Genomic DNA, 22,388 nt, shown 5'->3' with positions numbered 1-22,388 from the left:
AGCTTGAGCTTGGCTCTCCCTGTTGACCTTGGCTGTCCAGAAAGTTCCAAGGGGGAGAAAGGTATGTGAGTTCTTGAAGCAGGGAGTGGAGAGCAGAGGCTCCTACCCAGGTAAGCACAGGGACAACCATGGGGACTGCAAGGGACCTCTACCCAGTAGGGCACACCCAGGACCTTGCATCTCAGGGTGATGACTTCCACATTCCTTCAGAGTTCAGTAGAGGGTGACCAACCTGGCCCAGTTTGCCAGCTATTGTTTGGGTTTTAAAGCTGAAAGTCTCATACTGGAAATGCCCTCTATCCCAGGCAAACTGGGGTTGGGATGGGGAAGGTGGGTCACTCTAGTTCATTAGCATTTAATCCCCAAAGTCCCCAAGGAACATTTGGCAAAGGTAGGGAATGAGGGATTAATACCTAGGATCATCCATAGCCTAGATACCAAGTGGAAGTATCCAGGTCATTCCTTAGCCCTAGCCATACAGGCCTAGAGATGGAGCAATGGTCCCATCCTACATCTGCTCACCTTTCCTTCGGACAATGAACTCAAACTTGGCAGGCACAAGGGTGTCCAGGCTGATGTTGATGGCATTAAGACCTGCTTTCTGAAGCTGGGGCAGCAACCGGGCTAGGTTGATACCATTGGTGGTGACGCCAATGGTCCTCAGTCCTTCCAGCTGATGGAGCTGGGCTGGAAACACAACAGGGGGATGTCAAACTGTCTGCTCTTGGTGAAGCCAGAAAAAGGGCTGCAAAGCAAAACTTTTAATCTCAAACAGATAGAGGGAAAAGGGGCTCTCAATAATCTGTTTACTGGGTTGGCTTACTAAGAATGGGAGAATAAAAGCCATGATAAAAAGTAACTGAAAGATGAATCACTGAATGCTCACTCTGATGGATACTCTGCTGAGAGCTTTGCATGTATTAGCTTATTAAAGACTTGGAGCAATGATTATTGTTATTTAGTAAATAAGGAAAGAGACTCAGAAAGATTAAAACATTTACTTAAAGACACACAGCTAATAAGAACAACTGAGACTCAAGTCCATCTATACTGACTCTAGGAGTATGCATTTCATAACCAATTACACAGGTCCTTTGACTCTGGATAATAGAAACAAAAATGTTCAAGTTAAGTGCTAATACCTTCATTCCACCAAAAAATCCCAAGAAATAACAGAAGGATTTAAAAAAAAATCCATAGCTACACTGGAAGGTAAGAAAGAGTACCACAAATGGCCCAGAAAGATAAAGAAATACTGAAAGAGGGAAAGTAGATGGGGTCAGATGGAGAGAGGAGACCACCACCCCAGGTGCACACAGGAGAAGGTTTAGTAAAATGTGGGAGGTGGCTAGTGTGTATCAAACTTGGTGGTCATGTGTGCAAGGCACAGAGGGTCCAGAGGCATGTCAAGAAGGTCACCTGGCTGGGGAACTGTATTTGGATGAGCTGGACAAGTTGGCCTCATTTGTCCCTAAAAGCAGAAGGAAGTAGCAGAAGAATTTTCCCCAAGGCTAGAGCCCCAGTGTAGACACTTAAGGCAGCCTGTGGAACAAGCCCTGAGTTGCTGCTGAAGCAGACATACAGCCCTGAACCCCAGCAGGACCTCATGCCCCTCTTCACAACCTCAGCACAACCAGCATGGCCAGCCAGGCCACCAGAAATCTGAGGCACTAAGTGTACACAGCCAGGAATACCACACAGCTAAGAAGAATACTGTGAAAGAAAGATAACAAGTACCACTAATAGAAGAATGGGAATAGGAAACAATGAGATGACAAAAGAGGATTCTTTGAAAAAGGAGAATTATCCTTACTGGGATGAGTATTGCATCATGAAAACAAACAAACAAAAGACTAACGTGGACTCTGAAAAATAAACAAAGCAGATAGTTGTCTCTTGGTATCTGCAGGGGTACCAAACCCAAAGATGCTAAAGCAAGGCAGTGTGACTCCATGCTGTCTTTGTCCACTGGTGCCTTGCCACAGTAATTACTTGTCTCCTCACTTATACAACTGGTGACAAAGGCCCAGAAAACTAGTGTGGGAGCTCACTGCAGGTGAACTCTAGGAAGCTGCCAAGCCCTGCTGGAAGAGGAGGTGAAGATTACAGGTAGGGGCTGATCGCCCTCAGGCATCCACTCTTCCATCCTCCGCATCCAAAGCCCAAGACTGGATTAAAGTCAATGGTGACTGCCTCTTTCCAACTCTGCCTTGCTCCAGGGACTAAAGGCAGAGACAAGAAGGATGGCCACTTATTCAACTCCAGGGGTCACATAACCCCAGTGACTGATACTTATGTGGTCTTTACAGCAAGGCTGATTGATCAGCAGGGAGATAACAAACTAAGTGAGTAACTGTGATATTCTGGGATCTGTCACTCCCCTCTTATTCCCTTGAGCTCCCCTGGCTTTCAGAAGACTAGGATCTGGTCTTCAGTCTTCTCCATTCAAAAAAGCCATACAGAATAGAAACTCACAGGGGAATCAAAATTCAAGGGTAAAGAGACATTTGAGCTATTCTCCCTTTCCTTCTCTTCCAAAAAACAAAAACAAAAATCCTCCTCTAAAATATACTCCACTAAATTACAGTAACAAGCTCAAATACATCAATAATTGCAATAAACGTAAGAAAACCAAACTTACTAGGTTAGAGAGATTTGCAGATTTGATGGAGGAAACAAAAGCTGGCCATATGCTGTTACAGCAGATATACTGAACACTGGAAAGATTAAAGCAAAAAGATGAAAACATACACAACAGGCATACTAAAACCAAAAGAAAGGTGATAAGACTTTGGTAAAATAAAACACATAGATCTTAAGACCAAAGTATCATTAACAAGAAAGACGTAGCATATAAGTGATAAAAGTTTCAATTTACCAAAAGACATGACAATTCTAAACATGTACAAATCTTGTAATATTGCCTCATATATATATATGTATATATATGGAAAAAAACAATAGAATCCTGGGGAAAAATGAACAAATCTACCCACTCATATATCATTGGCAGGCCAAGTAGACAGAAAACCAGCAAGTAGACAGAATCACCAAGCCAGATACAAAGGAAAAATGGAGAATTCTATAGCCCACAGTTAAGAGAATGTCTTTCTTAAGCATACAGAAACATTCACTGAAACTCTCAATCTTCTAGTTTATAAAATAAGCCCCAATAAATTGTACAGAAGTATCTTATAGCTAACATTTTGTGATTAGCATAAAATTAAGTTAGAATTTAATAATAAAATATGAGCTAAAAAGCTCTATATATTTGGAATTAAAAACATTACTTGTATACATCTCATAAATCAAAGAAAAAATAAAAGCAAGTTCTAAAGGAAATACAAATCAAAACTACATTAAGATTCCACCTCACTTCTATCATCAAGAATGACTACCATCAAAAACACAAACAACAAAAGATGCTGGTGAGGATGTGGGGTAAAAGAAACCCTCATATGCTGTTGGTGGGAATGCAAATTAATACAACCACTATGGAACACAGCATGGAGGCTCCTCAAAAAACTAAAAGTAGAACTTCCATATGACCCAGCAACACTCTTAGTGATATACCCAAAAGAATATAAATCAGGTTATAATAAAGACCCCTGCACACCCATGTTTATTGCAACATTACTCACAATAGCTAAACTATGGAAACAGCCAAGATTCCTCACAACTCATGAATAGATTAAGAAAATGTGGTACTTATATACAATGGAATTTTATTCAGTCATAAAGAAGAATGAAAATTTATCATTTGCAGGTAAATGGATGGAACTGGAGAACATCATATTAAGGCTGCGTGTTTTCTCTCATATGTGGAATATAGGCCCAAGAAAAATACAAGCAATATTATGAAAAACAGGTCATGCTAAGGGAAGTCACTAACAGGAGAGAGAGGGTAAAAGAAGGAAGCTAATAAGGTGAATGGTTGATGTATTTTCTATATAAGAATTAATATAGAACTTTTAAACCTGTTGAAATCACCATAAGAAAGAGACTAAGAGGAGATCCAAGATGGCAGTTTGGGTAGGGAATCAGAAATCTTAAACTCTGTGACTCCAGAAACCACTTTGAGACGTTGGAGCTACACTTGGTTCTAGACAATAACCTGCCAACCCATTAGGTGCACATACAATTCAAGGACTCACACTTAAAACAGCTTTTATCTGCACCTAACAGCTGGGAAAATCCCACCCGGCACAGCCAGCAAGGCATCTCCCATCCTGGGGAAAAAAAAAAAACCCTGCCAGTTCTTTTTTTTTTCTTCCTTTCAACAAGCACAAGCTAGAGCATCAATCAGAATCAAACTCTGAGACATCCTAGACCCCTAGCCTGTGGAAAGCCTCCCTACGCCGCACTACACTGAGAGAAGTGACAAGCCATTTCTTCCCACTGGCCAGCTCCAAAACTGCTTGTATGAATCTGCAGAACAAACATGTGAGGATCACGCACCATGGGCAACTTCCCTACCCACCTCCTGGGAACATAATTCAATTCAGTTCCTGGGCAGACTGAATCCCCTTCTCCCAACAAAACTGAAAAGCATAAACAGTGAATTGTAATCTAACATGACAGCAGAGGTGGGGGTGAAACGCTGAACCTGCCCTGGAGAACAGGGATGGGGCAACAAGCCAACTTCCTAGAGGAAATGAACTAGCACCGAGCAGACGTTGGGAGAGGCACAAAGGCTGAGAATGGGGGTGGGGTGACAAGCCAACTTTCCAAAGCAGGGCAGGTGGTGGACCCTGGAGCTGGTCTTGTGGGACAGAGGGCAGTACTCAAAACTGAACTGCTTCACCTTGCTGGGCAAGGAGCTGACCAAACAGGATTGCAGCTGTAGAGCAACACAGCTGTCCCTGGTGAAAACAACCACCTTGCATGAACTGGCAGTGAGCTACCTCAGCTTCCAATTGCAACTTGCCCTGTGTACAGAAGGAACCAAATACTACTCACAAGCCAGTCACCTGGTCAGACCACATTAGAGTTCCCCCAGTGTCAAGACTGGACTTTAAAGGAGTAACTCCAGAACTTTTACCAAACAGATGGAAATTTAGTTGTTGCAGTACCTGGTGTTTTTTTTTTTTCTTCTGTATTAGTAACCTTATCATCACTATTTTCTTATCCCTATTCTTACCTCCTTCACTTTCCCTCCTTTTCCTGTACTAAAATTCATTGTTCTCCCTCCCAACTACTCTTCCTGCCCCTTCTCATCCACTCTCTCCTATCTTTCCCCAACCTGTCACCACACTACCCCTCCCTCCTACATACTCACCACCAGCTGACTAGTGTACTGTACCCACTGTACACACCCCCAGACCCTGCAATCCCTGACACAAGCACCCTCCACTACAATAACAGAAATACACTCAAACACACACAAGGACCACAAAACCCAGAAGCCAAGTCAAACAACTGAAGAGGAACATGCAAGAACTCAGCGACTCCATCAAAAGACCAAACCTAAGAATCATGGGCATTGAAGAAGGAGAAGAGGTACAAGCCAAAGGGGTACATAATATATTCAATAAAATAATATCAGAAATTTTCCCAAATCTTGAGAAAGTTTTGCCTATACAGGAAGCCTCCAGGACACCTACAAGATTTGACCAATAGAACCTCTCCATGGCATACTATCATTAAAACAACAAGCACAGAGAACAGACAAAGAATACTGAAGGCTGTAAAAGAGAAAAAAACAAATAATATATAAAAGTAAACCCCAAAAAATTACAGCAGATTTCTCAACAGAAACCTTAAAAGCAAGAAGGGCATGGAGTGAGGTATTTCAGGCACTGAATGAAAATAATTTCAGCCATAGGATATTCTACCCAGCAAAACTATCACTCAAAATTGATGAAGCAATAAAAAAATCTTCCATGATAAATAGAAACTAAAACAATACATGACCACCAAGCCACCACTACAGAAGATTCTACAAGGAATTCTGCACACAGAAGATGAAAGCAAACAAAAACCACAAGAAAACAGGAAGTATTAAACCACAGGAGGAGAAAAGGCAAGTAATCAGAGAGTAGCAGTGATTTGGCTGCACACAATCAAATCCTTAAACAACCATAAGAACTAAATGGCAGGAATCACCACAAACCTACTAATATTAACACTGAATGTAAATGGACTCAACTCCCCCATCAAAAGACACTGTTTGGCAAACAGGATTAGAAAGGAAGATCCAACAATCTGTTGTTTACAAAAGACCCACCTTATTACAGAAATAAACACTGGCTTAGGCTGAAAGACTGGAAGAAGATTTACCAAACAAATGGCCCCCAAAAACAGGCAGGAGTAGCAATACTTACATTAGACAAAGAAGACTTCAAACTTACATTGGTCAAGTGAGACAAAGAGGTCACTTAATACTAATAAAAGGGGCAATACATCAAAATGAAGTAACAATTATCAACCTATATGCACCCAATGTCAGTGCACCCAATTTCATCAAACATACATAAAACTACTTAAAAGCACATATAGACTCCAACACAGTGGTAGTGGAAGACATTAATACCACTCTAACACCAATAGATAGGCCAGCCAAACAAAAAATCAGCAATGAAATTCTAGAACTAAATGACACCATAGATCAAATGAACCTAACTGATGTCTACAGAATATTTCATCCTGCAACAACATAAGATACATTCTTCTCAGCAGCCCATGGAACTTTCTCCAAAGCAGATCATATCTTAGGGTATAAAGCAAGCCTCAGCAAATATAAGAAAATAGAAATAACCCCTGCATTCTATCTGATCATAAAGCAATAAAACTAGAACTCAACAACAAAAGCAACAGCAGAAAAAACTCAAATCATTGGAGGCTGAATAACACATCACTCAATGATCAGTGGGTCATAGAAGAAATAAGAGAGGAAATCAAACAGTTCCTGGGTGTTAATAAAAATGAAAACAACACCTTCCAGAACCAATGGGACACAGCAAAGGCAGTCTTAAGAGGAAAGTTTATAGCCATGAGTGTACACATTAAAAGGGTAGAAAGATCTCAAATAAATGACCTAATGCTACATCTCAAACTCCTAGGAAAACAAGAACAAACATAACACAAAACAAGCGGGAGAGAGATAATAAAAATCAGGCTGAAATTAATGAAATAGAGACAAAAAAAAAACGATACAAAGAATCAACGAAACAAAAAGCTAGTTCTTTGAAAAAATAAACAAGATTGACAAGCCCCTGGCAAATCTGACTAAAATGAGGAGGGCAAAGACCCACATTAGTTAAATTAGAAATGAAAAAGGGGAGATAACAACAAACACCAAGGAAATCCAGGGACTCATTAGAGACTACTTTGAGATCTAAACTGGAAAATCTTGAAGAAATGGACAAATTTCTAGAGACTTATGACCATCTAAAACTGAACCAAGAGGATATTAACCACCTAAACAGATCTGTAACACATAATTAAATTGAAGCAGCAATAAAGAGTCTCCCCCAAAAAGAAAACTCCAGGACCTGAAAAACTCTGCTGAATTCTACCAGACCTTTAAAGGAGAACTAATACCAACACTCCTTAAACTTTTCCATGAAATAGAAAGGGAAAGAACACTGCCTAACTCATTCTATGAAGCCAGTATTACACTCATCCCCAAACCAGATAAGGAAACATCGAAAAAGGAGAACTTCAGGCCAACCTCCTTAATGAACATCGATGCAAAACTCCTCAATAAAATAATGGCAAACTGAATCCAACAACATATCAGAACTATCATTCACCATGACCAAGTCAGCTTCATCTCAGGGATGCAGGGATGGTTCAACATACACAAATCAACAAATGTAATATAGCACATTAATAGAAACAAAGACAAAAACCACTTGATCATCTCAATAGATTGAAGGCAGAAAAAGCCTTCAATAAGATTCAACACCATTTCATGATAAAAGCTCTAAGAAAACTAGGAATAGAAGGAATGTACCTCAACATTAAAAAGGCTATATAAGACAAACCTATAGCCAACATCATACTTAATGGAGAAAAACTGAAACCATTTCCCCTACAGTCAGGAATAAGACAAGGGTGCCCACTCTCCTCACTCTTATTCAAAACAGTCCTGGAATTCCTAGCCAGAGCGATAAGGCAAGAAGAAGAAATAAGAGGAATACAAATAGGTAAAGAAACAGTCAAACTATCCCTATTTGCAGATGACATAATCCCATACCTCAAAGACCCAAAAAACTCTACCCAAAACCTCCTAGACACCATAAACAGCTTCAGCAATGTAGAATACAAAATCGACTTACAAAACACTGCAGCCTTTCTATACACCAACAATGAACAAATTGAGAAAGACTATAGGAAAACAATTCCATTTACATTAGCCTCAAAAAAAAATCAAATACCTAGGAATAAACTTAACAAAGGATATAAAGGACCTATATAAGGAGAACTATAAACCACTGAAGAAAAAGATCGAAGAAGATTACAGAAGGTGGAAAGATCTCCCATGTTCATGGTTTGGCAGAATTAACATAGTAAAAATGGCTATACTACCAAAAGCAATCTACATGTTCGATGCAATTCCCATCAAAATCCCAATGACATTCATCACCAGATTGAAAAATCTATCCTAACGTTCATTTGGAAACACAAAAGACTGCAAATAGCCAAGGCAATCCTGAGCAAAGAGAGCAACACTGGAGATTTTGCAATACCCTTCTTCAAAATATACTACAGAGCCATAGCAATAAAAACAGCATGGTACTGGCACAAAAACAGGTATAAAGACCAGTGGAACAGAATAGAGGACCTGAATATGAATCCACGCAGCTATGCCTACCTTATTTTTGACAAAGTCACCAAAAACATATGATGTAGAAAAGATAGCCTCTTCAACAAATGTTGCTGGGAAAAGTGGTTATCTGCCTTCAGAAAACTGAAACTGGATCCATGCCTATCACCCTGTACTAGTATCAATTCACAGTGGATTAAGGACCTTAATATCAGATCCAAACCTTGAAGTTAGTACAGGAAAGAGCAGGAAATGCTCTGGAAGCAATAGGTATGGGCAAGGACTTCCTCAGTAGAACTCAAGTGGCCTAGCAACTAAGAGAAAGGATTGACAAATGGGATTACATGAAATTAAAAAGTTTCTGGACAACAAAAGAAATGGTCTCTAAATTGAAGAGACCACCCACAGAATGGGTGAAAATCTTTGCTAGCTATATATCAGACAAGGGACTGATAACCAGAATATACAAGGAGTTCACAAAACTAAACTCCCTCAAAATCAATGAACCAATAAAGAAATGGAACAACTGAACTAAATGGAACTTTTTCAAAGGAAGAAGTCCAAATGGCCAAAAAAACACATGAAAAAATGCTCACTTATCCCTGGCTACAAAGGAAATGCAAATCAAAACCACACTAAGATTCCACCTCATTCCTGTTAGAATAGCCATCATCAAGAACACCACCACCAACAAATGTTGGCGAGGATGTGGAGAAAAAAGAACCCTTATACACTGCTGGTGGGAATGTAAGCTAGTACAACCACTTCAGAGGCTTCTTAAAAAAACTAAACATACATCTGCCATATGATTCAGCAAAACCACTTCTAGGGACATAATCAAAGGAATGCGACTCAGGTTACTCCATAGCCGCCTGCACACCCATGTTTATTGCAGCACTACTCACAATAGCCAAGCTATGGAAATAGCCAAGATGCCCCACTACTAATGAATGGATTAAGAAAATGTGGTATTTATACACAATGGATTATCTTAAGCAAAGTTAGTCAGGCTCAGAAGGCCAAAAATTGCATGTTCTCCCTCATATGTGGATTACAGACCTGAAACAAATGCAGTAATATTTTTGGACATGGCTCATATGATAAGGGGAGAACACATAGAGGAGGAATAGGAAAAGGGAAGAAAACCTAAAACTTGAATGTGGTGGATATGCTCACTGTATAGGAGTGAATATAGCAAACTTAAACTGGCAGAGGCCACTGTGGGAAGGGGACCAGGAAGTGGTGAGGAGGTCTGGTAGAGATGAACCAATGTGGGTTGTAATACACATGTGCATGGAAGCAACACTAGGAATCTCTGCATAGCTATTTTTTATCTCAAGGTAGCAAAAACACTATGTATTTCTTATTATCTTTTATTTTTTCTCTTCAACAAAATCGGAGATTGAGAGAGCAGAACAGATTCTGCCTGGAAGTGGTGTGGGGGTGTGTGGCCCAAATTATGTATACACATGTAATTAAATGTAAAAACAATAAAATAAAATAAAAATAAAGAAAGAGACTAAGATAGAAAGGAGAAAGATAGAGAAGATGAACCAATTTGGGTTATAATACATATATACATGGAAATGTCACAAGGAAATACCCTGTATAGCTATCTTAAAGAAACAAAAATGTCTTTTTTAAAAAATGGAAAAAGGAAGGTAGAACGGGTCCTGTCTGGGGGTTGGTACAAGTGAGAGAGAGGAGGTAGAAATACTATGTACTCATGTATGAAAATGCCAAAATGAGGCCTGTTGAAACTATTCCAGGATTGGGGGAGGGGGTGAATTTAAGTATGATATATTGTAACAACTTTTATAAACTTCACAATTTATCAGCACAACAATAATATGATAAAACAGAGAAAACATTTGCAACAAGAAAAAAAGAAATGAAAAAAATAAAAAAGAATTTTGAGATGTGGAAAGATTATCTTGGGTTATCCAGGTACGTCCAAGGTAATGAAAAGGAGCCAAATATAGGGATGCAAGAAAATTATAGTAGAAAAAGATGTAGTTATGGAAGCTGAGGATGAAATGATGAACAATGAAGATGCTTAATGAAAGCAACAGGTCAGGCTAGAACAGAAATAATGAAACGAAATACAAATATACACTAAGGAGGGTCAACAAATCCAGAGGTTGGCTTGTCAGAAACTGGAAAAATAGATAAACCTCTGGTTAAATGTATCAAGAAAAAAAAAAGAAGAAGAGAAGTACTCAGAGGTACAGCACTTGTCCAGCATGTGCAAGTTACTGGGTTTCTCCCCAGTACCACAAAACAAAAAGAAAGCTCTTCATTTTTCGGCATGCTTACATAAAATTGAGTTCACTTTGTTAAAACAAAGACTATAATGAAAAGGCTACTTACAAAGATGGGGGCACAATAAAGAGACCCAATAATGTATAGCACAGCACTCAGGCTAGCAACATTTGGGGACACAATAAAACATGCATAGGGCCAAAGAGGCACAGATGGAATTGAGTTTAGGGGCCCAGTATTCACTCTCAGCTCTGTGGGAGTTTTAGTTCTGGAGGGAGTCTTGCTGTCAAAAACCCACAAGAGCAGGGGATGTGCAACAGAAAAGGGAACCTGAGCAATGTGGCCCCTAAGCAAAGAGCAGGACAAAGGAGAGAGATGACTCTGGAAGGTTGGGGGGTTGTGAGCAAAAATGATGTCAATTTTCCAGTTCAATTCAGTTTTAAAAATCCCAAGAGGATTGTCCATGGAACTTGATAAGCTGATTCTAGAATTTATAGGGCCAAGGTTTAATAGAGCTAAAACACTGTTGAAAAGTATATAAAGAACTTCCCCTACAGGATAATGGCCTTATTATGAAGCTACAGTGATTAAGATAATATGATATTGGCACAAAAAACATTGATCAATAGAACAGAGCAGAACCTGAAATAGTTCAATGCCTATGTGCAGATTTATGGAGGAAACAGGGATTGTTCAATAGAAAGAACTAGAAACAACATCTATTTTTCCATCTATATGGAAAAATACTAAACTGGATTCTTAAAAGTTATCCACAGATGAACTAAGGACTTAAGCACAAAACTTAAAAGATTTTAGTGGAAAATACAAGTAGTTGATCTGACCTTGGGTTAGGTATTTTATTAATAAGATACAAAAATACCAACCATAGAAGAAAATGCTGATTCATTTAATAGACCTGACATAAACGACTATGGGAGGAAAGATTTATTTGGGCTCATGGTTACAGAGGTCTCACTCAGTCCACTCTGGTGGGGAGAGGTAGTAGAGTAGTGTGGTTCACATCATGGTGGCTAGGAAGCACCATGAATGCCTGTGCTCAGCTTCCCCTTCCCCCCCACCCACCTTTGTTTTCCATCTAGGCTCCAAGCCTAGGAAATAGTGCCATACACATTCAGGGCAGGTGTTCCCACCACCCCTAGGTAATTCCCTCTGGAAATGCCCTCACAGACATGCCCAACAGTGTGCTTTACTGATTTCCTAGGTGCTTCTCAATCCAAAAAAGTTGACAGTCAAGATTAACCATCACACTCAGTCACATTAGCTAAGAGTTAAGTGCTTGAGAGCTACCTGTGGCTAGTGGCTACCATATCAGACTATGCAGATACAGAATCCCCCAGCATCTTGTAAAGTTTTAGTGGACTGCACTCCTTTAAACCTGCCTCTGGGACAGGGATGTAGCTCAATGGCACAGCACTTGCTTAGCATGCACAAGTTACTGGGTTCATCCCCAGCACCCCAAAAAAGAAAAAAAAAGTAAACAAAAACTCCACCTGAGCTGAAAGGAATAGTCAGAGGAAGGCTCACACATGGTAGGCAGGACAAACACTTGAGAGGCATTGGATGGCTGAGGGCTGAGGGCATCACAGTTGACTACAGACAGGGGGAGCTAGAGAGCCACACAGCATATAAGCTTCCCACAGGAAGTTCTGCACCACCATTTGCAAGACTGTCAGAGCATGAGCAGGAAACCAAGCCAGTAGGACACAGGTTTGGGGAAATCAACAACATGCAATCCTTTCCCTCTGCTCTTGGGTGGTATCCCTTGAACCCCTCACTGTAAGCAGGGGACAAGTGTTTATAAACATTCCAACTTAGACATTGTTTCCTCACTTTACTCCAGCTCTCCTTCCCCTACTAGTACCCACCTGCCCTGTTCTTGCTATGAGGCAGTACCTCGGGAGGAGATCAATAAGGCTACCCTGAGAAACATCAAAGTGCTCACAAAGTCAGCACCTTGGGAATTCAAGGCAATGTAGCTGCCACTCTGTTGAAGCACTGGGGGAGGAAAAAGTGGAGGGAGGAGGTAAATCCTTAGGAGCAGGTCATAGTAGGCAGGTCCTTGTCCTAACCAGTGTCTGTATGATAACCCATGCCCATTCCAAATCATCATCTAGGAGCAATGATCATGTAACATCACAGCAGGAAAGGTCCCTAGAGTAGCCATTCTACAGCTGAGGAAGTCAAGCCTCAAGCAGGGTGGGAACATGTAGGAGTACCAGGGTCAGGGCATGGTAGAACAGGAACAGAGGTGTCAACTCTTCTGGCTCTACTTTTCCCACTGTGCAAGTCAGGGGCTTCCATGAAGAACTCTGAGTTCCTGTGTCCATGCTCAGTAATCCTGTGCCACACTTACCAACCAGTGATCCTCCCTCCCTCAGCTCTGTCACAGACCCTGGCATAAAGCATAGGGATTGAGGGTGGAACCCTCGCCCTGGCCACAGGCAGAGGAATTGGCCTGAATGAGGGGGCTGGGGCTGGGAACCAGCCAGGTTCAGCAGGGTAAGCCCTTTCCTGGAATTCAGCTTGTCTTTCAGTTCTCAGGAGCTGTCAGAATATGGGTCCAGCTTGCCCAGCACAGGAATGATAGCAGTACCCTACACTAAGTAACCAGAGGGAGATGGGAGAAGTTGGCCATGGGGAAGGAGGGAGGAGGGAGCTTTCAAGGGGTCCTGGGTCCCACACCACCTGGCCTTCCTTTACTCAGCCCTTATCACATGACTGGTCAATCCACTCAGCTTGGGGTCCTCAACAGCAGAGTCTCTGGCTCACTCATCTTTATATCTCCAGCACAGTACCAGGCATGGTAGCAGGTATGCCAGAGAATGTTCACAGAACCAGTGAATGAGGCAGAGAGCTGAGGTTGGGAGAGTCCATCCAGGACAGCTGGGAGGGAGCCAGCAATCAAGAACACAGAGCCTTATCTTCCTTTGATTTCATCATCTATAAGCAAAGGTCTCTCACTGTCTGTCCTTGGGCTTAGAAGCAAGCACATGGTAAGAAGCTCAACAGGCTGCCCTTTGCAGCCCTATAAGGTAGCTACTTTCCCTGACCAAAGGCTTACAAGGAATTTCAAAAGTTGCCTAGAGGTATATAGCTAGTAAGAGGCAGAGCTGAGATTCAAATGGAAGTATGTCTTACTCCAGAGACTATACTTGGGCCCATGCTTCATTCATTCATTCACCAAATACCAGTGAGTACCCAGTTATAAGCCAGGCATAGTTTAGGTGATGGGAACACAGTTGGGAACAAAACCTGCCTCAGTAACCCAACAGCTTTCACACTAGGAGGAGATATAGTTAAACTTAATCATGTACTACCAGGATGAGATAAATGTCATGAAGAAATAGACTAGGATAAGAGGGTACAGCAGGGATTGCCATACTTTTTCCATAGAAATCCAGATAGTAAACATTCTCAGGTTTGCCAACCAGGCCAGTTTTGCAACATGGTCTTTGTTTTAAACACTCAATTCTGCAAAAGCAGCCACTGATGATAAGTAAATGAATGAGCATGAATACGTTCCAATAAGGTTTTATTGGAAACTTTTATTGGAACTTTGGGCTTCATATGTTTCATGTGATAGAATGCGTTACTCTCTTGATTTCCTTCCCAAAGATAAAATTTAGAAGCATGAAAACCAGGTGGCAACCCAAATATGGCCTAGGGGCTGTAGCATGTTAACTTCTGTGAGAATGAGTGGCTGGGGTGTGTACCCTGGGATGCACTTTTGACAGAAAGGTCAAGGAAGGTCTTGCTGAGGAGATGAAATTTGAGTGGAGACCTGAATGAGGCCAAGCAGTGAATCCTGAGCTCCTGGCAAAGGAATCGCAAGTGCAAAAGCTCAGCTCTGTGACAGGAGAGGAGGGATGGGGCACAGTGCAGTCTCAAGAGGGTACTGCAGGACTCAGTAAGCATGAGGTTCCAATGAATGATAGCTGCAACTATTAGCAATGATATTAACATTGGTTTAGCTGGAGGAGGCAGAGGCTGGGAAGAGGTGATAATATTTGCCTAACTCACCCACAATATTCACAACATCTGGTCGAATGAGAGGCTCTCCACCTGTGAGCCGGATCTTGTTCACGCCTTCTTTCACAAAGAGCCGGGTAAGTGTCAGGATCTCTTCTGTGGTCAGTAGGTCAGCCTTGGGAGTCAGGGGGACACCCTCCTCAGGCATGCAGTATTGGCCTGAAGGAAGGAAGGAAGGTGAAAATTGTAGAAAATGGGTATGGTAGGCAAGCCTAGGACGTCCCCATTTCCCAGCTCCATATCAGGCCAAATGTTTCCCTGAATTTCATCCGGATAATGAGTGACTTCACCAAGTCTGAGTGGTACAAACCCTCAACTCGCCTTTCTTATCAGTTGGGATGTTAACACTCCTTCCTTCCTTATCTGATCTTATCATTCCTCCATGGAGGAGCTCAGGGTATGGTTTATAAATGAGAAACTGGGCTAAGAGAAGGCTTGGGATGGGGATGCCCAAAATGCTGGCTCCCTCAGTCCAAGGTCAGCTGGGCAGGGTCCACCTGGAAAGACCAAGACCCTGGGTCCATTTCTGCTGGCAATATTCATCCTCATCACTCCATATAGCTGTGACAAAGTCACCTCTCTGGGTATGCCACAAGGTGGAAGAAGTACTTTCTGGTCTGGTCAAAGCTGATCTCCTCTTAGCCCTAAGTGTTGTCAGGTCCATCCTATGTGTTGCAGGCTATCACAGTCTCATTTTACAGGTTGGAAACTGAGGTGCTCCTTGTTCAGGGTGAGGGAACAGAATTTGGTAAATAGGTGACTGAGCAGGTGAGGGAGTGTCAGCCCTACTACCACTCCTTGTTATGCAGCTTTATTTAGGGTCCACTCAAGGTCTGCTAAAGTCAAATTAGTGTATTGGACTCTTAAGATTGAAGAGAACAAGTAGAACATCAGAACATATCACATTTAGTGTTTTTGTTATTGTTGTTGACAGCACTGGGGTTTGAACTCATGGCCTCATGCTTGCTAGGTAGGTGCTCTTACCATTTGAGCCACTCTGCCAGCCCATGTAGTGTTTTGTTAAATATTTCTAAGTGCATGTGTATTTATTAACTCATGAGGTAAATATATTTTTTATTGTGAAATACAGTAGAAGGGAGGCAGGAAAGGAAAGGGAGAAGGTAAGAAAGGGATAAAGAGGGGCGGGTAAGAGGAAAAGAAGGGAGAAGGGAGGAAAAGAGGTAGATGTGAACTGTGGAAGTCCCTCTGGCAGTGGATATACCTCCAGAGCATCTTTGTATAGGATTATGCAATGAGTGCTCTTATATCAGCTTAGCTTTGGCTGATGTGCCACAAGTCTCATGGCTGGCAGTGTTGGCATAGGCACTGCTGTATATATCACATTTATAATGTCTGCCACCCTCACCAGTGGCCAAATACTGGACTTTGGGTACTGAAGGAAAACAGGAGAAAGGAGCCCTAGAAAGTGAGAGGCCCAGAACCCAATCTTGATTATAAATCCAATAATCTCATCTCAAGTATGATTTAGCTTCCAGAATCCTACCTGCAATCCTACATAAAACCTGCTTAGCCTAATAAGTAAGGGGTGATGGGTGGGGAAGTTGGAAAGCAGAAGGAGGAGGGTTTCTGGGCATGGGAAGATTACAGAAGCCACTTGAGCAGAGGGATAGTGGTTGGAGTGGGCCCTGGAAAGTGACTCACATCGAAGGTTGCACTTCTCAGTGAGGGAGATCCGTAGATAGCTGTGCTGCCGTCCAAAACTGTCTGTGAGGAAGGCAGAGAAGGGGGCTGCATGCTCGCGCAGGAACTGTAGCCGCGTGGACAGCTCCTGTAAGGACAGGGCAGGGAGAAGGCATGAGCTCCTACTCTGCTGGGGAATATACATGAGGAGACCCAGCTAGGGGAGAACTGAAAAAGCCCAGAGATGGACTGTCTCTCCCTCAGCTTGTAGAGCACCACTACAATCCTTTGTCCCTTTCATTGACAGACAGGAGAACAGGCCTGAGGGAAGGACCCCAGGTGCTCAGAGTAGAACCTCTGACTGGGAACAAGGTGAATGGAAGATGGGTGGAAACTCCTGATTCTTCTTTTTACAGTCTTTGGTTTTTGTTTTGTTTTCTTTTGGTCCTTCCCAAAGCTACAGGGAAGGATTAAACAGCCATTGTACAGGCTACTTCTGAGAGGAGGAGATCCCTATAGGCTCCAGGAGACATCTTGGTGTAAGATTTATAGCAGAGCTGTACCTAATTTCCAGTAAGAGCTATTTGCAATTTAGTCATTTGTTAATCATCCCCAACACCCCAGGCTCCAGCTCTTCACTTGCCAAGACTTCTTCCTCACCCTAATTGAACATGGGGCAGGGAGGGGTTGGCTGGGCCAAGGAGAAGCCAAAATAAATCCAGGAACTGGAAGCAGAAGAGAGGCCCAAGGAGCATGACTCAGCAAAAACCTAAGAGCAAGCCCGGTGTGGAGCAATCAAAGCGGATGGCCAGACTCTGCATGCTCAACTGGACCTCCCAAGCACACACACAAACACACACTCATTCTCTCTGATAGTAATAAGCCTCAGCCTTGCCTCTTTTCTCTTCCAACACTGTATGTTCTTCTGCTTTTCCCTTCAATCTCCTGAAGTAAAAAAGAAAAGAATCTGTACCCATCAAAGGCACCCACGATTCAAAGGGAATTACCAAGAGTAGACAGTGACCCTGCTCACCCAGGTGGGCTGGGATATGATAGAGGTAGAAGAAAACTCCAAGTCATTCAAATTCCTAGGGCCTCGGTCTAGACTAGGCAGTTTGTTAGGTAGCAGTTAGACATGAGCAATGGGGATATGCAAAGGGAACCTAAAATGGAATAATCTTCAAAGCCTCTAGTCCTTGTTGGGGGTGTGTGTGTGAAGGAATCTTAGGTAGCAGGTAAACATGAAGGTGACCACAAGGGAGGAAGAGATCACAAGGTCTCTGAGAAAAAACCATTGTAGTTAAAAATTTTCCAATTCATAAGAGACCAGCCTTCGTTAATCTCAATCAGCCCAACAAGCCATGGGATGTCACAAGATGCTTTTGTGTCCACCTAAGGATTAAGAAGGCTTTATAGGTGGACAACAGTTTCTAGAACAATAGATCTTTAACTTAACAAAAGAAAGACCTAAGCCCAGTAAACCATACCCTAGAAGTCTGGTGGCCCCAATAATCATATGTACATTGTAATTCTGTACACTTCCTGTAGTCAGTGTTGCTTAGCCTGTTGCATAACAATGATTTCAGCTCTGTAGGCTAGATCTAGGGATAGAAATTTCTCATAGGTAATTTCAAAAATACTCAAACTCCAAAAGCTAATACTGTCACCCTAGAGATCCATTTACAGTCTACTGAAGATATCTTCTTTTCTTAATAAACTTTGCTTTGCTGTCACTCTACTTCTGCCTTGCCTACATTCATCTTCACTGAACACGAAGATTAAAGTCAGACTCTAGTAAGAGTTTCCTCTCTAGAAATTCTTCCTGTCTGACTCAGTTCCCCAAGGTTGTGCACAGGATGTTGTTACCAAGTGTTCAGCTACTATGTTAATGAGCAAATAGGCCTCGAGTCAATCTAATGAGAAAGGTGGCATAAGTGAAACACAGTTACATGGAATCATTCATCTCCAGGCTGGACGCTATGACCAAAATGTTTTAGCCTGGTATAAGATTCTCAACATTGACAGCACATCAAAATCACCTAAGGGCTTCTAGAAAGGCTTGATAACAAAGCCCCACCCCAAAGATTCTAACTGTGATGAGTTTTCCCACTTTGTGTTAACTTCCAACCCCTGCAAGACCCTGGTCTTCTACCCCTACTAATGGAAGATGACTCAAGGTTGGGAGTTTTAACCCTGCCACCACACCACCTAAAGCAAGCAAATGGGGGTCTGAGCTTCCCAGAGCCACTGATACTAGTGCTACTAACCACGCACTGGGCAATCTGCTATATGCTACTGGTTATCTCTAGTCCACCCAATGCCACTTAGGGTGGAGGGGATGGGGAAGGGTGGTAAAAAGAAGTTAAGGGAAGAACCTGCCCTCAAGGGTGTTTGATTGGGATGGTAACGACTAGCCTCCCAAATAGCTCTAGAGTCTAGACAGAGTAGTAGGGTTATTAGGAACAAAAAGAACATTTTTAAAATCCAAATTATCAATGTCCCCAACTCACCTACTATTAGGATGCTATATGCCAGTGATTCTTCAAAGTTAGTCTTTATTGAATAAGAGGACGCAGCTGCAGCCAAGTGTCCTGCCCCAGGCCTGATTCTCCTTGCCAGTGTTTGGCCCCTTCTGGAACTCAGAACAATTGGGCCTTTACCTTAGCCCAGAGTCACCCTATCCCTTGCCCTTGTCACAGGCAGCAGGCCCAAGTTCTCAGACCAGTCCTCTATTGACCCAACAAAACCTGTATGGAGCTCCAGGAGGATAAAAGGACGTTTACCTAAGCTGGGCTCAACCTTGCAGGGAAGATTGTTTGGGTCACCCCAATCAGGATGGCAGGTCTCCACTGACCCACACCCCACCATGACCCCTTTGTACTTGTAGCTTTTCAACCTGTCCTTGGACTGAGCCAATGCCCCCTTCCACTGTCTTCACAGCCAGCTCCCACTCATGCCTCATTTCTCACATCCACACCCTGACACAAACAGAATGCTCAGTGGTTTTCTACCCTGGTTCTCCCAAAACAGATCACTAGAGCCCTGTAGAGGTGGGGAGAAGGACCTTGCAGAAAGAGAAGACAGGACAGAGAATCCCAGATGTCCTCACCACTCCAATGGCTCTTTGGAAGTGCTGAACATATATATTTCATCTCACCTCTGCCTTTTTCTGAGACAAGGTCTATGTAGCCCAGGATGGCCTTGAATACACAACTTTCCTAGCCTCAGCCTCATGGGATTATAAGCATACACCACCTTATTCCAGCTCACCAATGAAATTCTTCTAAAGATGCATTCCTGTTCCCTCCCTTTCTGCATAAGATGAGGTGGTCCAACCTTGTAGATTTACAGACAAGTCAGGAAAAATGACAGTCCTATAGACAGATAAAATTGGAGGCAGATGGAGGGTGAGACCATAGGGTCTCCCTGTTCAGTGCTCAGTCTATTATTCCACATGACTCCTCACTAGTTGTGTTTCAAGCAGCCAAAAATACTTGCTGACTCCCCTGCCTGCCCAGTTATGTCTGAAGCACTGTGGGGGAATACCTACAAAGGCAGAGGAGCCCTGGTGATCAGGAACTCCCAGTCTGCGGGCAGCTCTAATGGAGGTGGCCAGCACGGAATGTCTATGAGCCTACAGTTAACAGAATGACTATTCTGAGTGTACAGGTGGAAGTGAACTAATAGGAAACAGTATGTGCCAAGGGCTGCTGGGATAGCAACAATAATTACAATTACATGACCAGCACCTCTATGTACCAGGCTTTGTTCTAAGTACATACTTTACTATATATTAACTCTTAATCCCTATAACGAACACCCCATGAAGTAGAAACTATCCACCTTACAGTGGGAAAACAGGCTCTGAGAAGTGAAGCATCAGGCTCTATGCCGAAGCTTACACATCAAATAAGGTGTGGGGCTGGATTCAAACACTGGCATTCTTCTCTACAGTGTTTGCCTGCTCCATCCTGCCTGTCCTTGCATGTAAAGGGAAGGGTACATGGAGTCTTTCTCCAGGATGCCCACAGAAAGGTGGCCTGAGCATAGCTGTTAAGGTTTGAATTCCTGCTGCCCTAAATTACAGTGACTTAAGGGAAGTTAACTTCCATGAGCTGCCTGACTTTGAAATACAAACTCACCTCATTTGGTTGTATATGAGAATTAAAGAGACCACAGAGTAAGTCACCCAGCACTAACTCTCTCATGAAAGTAACAAAACAAATTAGGAGAGAAGGAATGGAGAAACTTCCCCTTTCCTGTATTCTATAAAGATTTCTCAGCCATCTTTGCCTTCCCATCTTTTCCTCAATGGAGTTCAGTTTTTCAAAGATACTGCAATTCTATTTCCAACACAGCGTCTCCTTAGCTGAGGATTCCAGAGGGGTAAAGAGTCAAGAGAGGAGGAAAGCAAGCAGTCTGGGCAGGAGCCTTCCCCTCATTGAGCGAGATGGAGGGGTCAAGGACTGAGTCATGCAAAGAATCCTAGGACATGAAGTCCAGTCCTGGGAAACAGGAAAAGAACAGTTAGATGAGTCTAGGAAAGAAATTTCACCAAAAGAAGAGATGCTCCTCTCAAGAAATGTTTCCCTAACCACATGGGTAAGGCAACAAACTTAAAACTTGTTATGACACAAAACATTCTCTGTCCCAAACCTTAAAAGAGGAGGAAGCCCTAGCCTGGAGGCTTACTCTGGAGTGGTTCCACTGTAGAATGAGGCTGAACCTTCCCAAGGGAAACAAAGATGAGACAGAAAGAAAGAGGGAAGGACAGGTCACAAAGCCTTGTGACTACAAAATGACAACTATTGGTGGGAAGAGGCTGACATTTTTAGTCACACTATGAAGTAGGTGTCACAGAGACAACACCAGCAATCTCAACTCAAGGAGGGAGAGAAAATATTAAAGAACTCCTGAAGGGTAGCCACAAAACACCTTACTAGCCCAAAGTCCCATTCCCTGGAGGACCCCATTTCTGGCAACACTGAGATCTGGAAGCGGGGAGCTACTGGGAACTGGGTGGGGGAGTTGAAGGGAGACTCGGGGGGGCCCCTCCTGCTGGGTAACAGGTGAGCCCAAGAAAACCCACCTAGAGAACATCACTCTACCTGCTACTGTGTCCCCAGGGGCCCCCCCATAAGTGGCCTCCACCGACAGGGCAGATGCTTCTCAGGGTGAAGAGGAGCAAACTCGGGCAGCCCTCCCGGCTAAGGTCGGGAGGTGGGCGGGGTGGGCTCACCTCTGTGGAGGGTCGCGAGGGCTCCCCGGGGCGGGGCTGCGTCACTGGAGCCACAGAGCTGCAGCCCCGGGCGCAGGACCTCACGAACCGCCGCAGCAGCTGGGACACCGGCTGCGCCGCCATGAAACCAGCCTGCCAGCAGCAACAACTGTGGCAGCAGCAGGCCGCAGGAGCACACTAGTCTGTGACTAGCAGTTGGGTCATCCCGAAGGGGGCGAAGCAGGGGTGGGGCCTGAGCGGCCAATCAGCGAGGGCACCGCCCCGCACGGCCTTCTGGGAGGTGTAGTCCACTCGCTCCGCCCACTTCTCGTAAGTGTGAGTGTTTCAGTGCAGAAGTGTCAATTAAAGGAGAGCAAGGCTTTCCTTTTCCACCTTCTCTGATCCTGGACTTAGGACGCGAAGCCCTGTAGGGAAGCTTTGGACTAA

General features: G+C 43.1%; 1 protein-coding gene across 5 annotated transcripts in view; it reads right to left on the bottom strand.

Moving 5' to 3' along the window:
• Positions 1–22,162, bottom strand: part of Mocs1 (molybdenum cofactor synthesis 1) — a 31,047-nt gene extending 8,885 nt beyond the window's left edge. For 4 of the 5 annotated variants that reach the window (XM_074082261.1, XM_020158981.2, XM_074082259.1 and 1 more), the window contains exons 1-4: positions 21,963–22,162; positions 16,745–16,871; positions 15,074–15,241; positions 523–687 (exon numbers count right to left, since the gene is read on the bottom strand). In XM_074082261.1, coding sequence (XP_073938362.1) covers positions 523–687; positions 15,074–15,241; positions 16,745–16,871; positions 21,963–22,085 — 583 coding nt within the window. In that variant the 5' untranslated portion in view covers positions 22,086–22,162. The remainder of the gene's footprint in view (positions 1–522; positions 688–15,073; positions 15,242–16,744; positions 16,872–21,962) is intronic. The other variant, XM_020158982.2, reaches the window with a different exon arrangement.
• Between the last annotated feature and the right edge of the window lie 226 nt (positions 22,163–22,388).

Source organism: Castor canadensis, chromosome 8 (genome assembly GCF_047511655.1).
Source record: "Castor canadensis chromosome 8, mCasCan1.hap1v2, whole genome shotgun sequence".
NCBI lineage: Eukaryota > Metazoa > Chordata > Mammalia > Rodentia > Castoridae > Castor > Castor canadensis.
The sequence above is the reverse complement of the archived record's forward strand: the minus strand, read 5'-3'. Positions and strand labels throughout refer to the sequence as shown.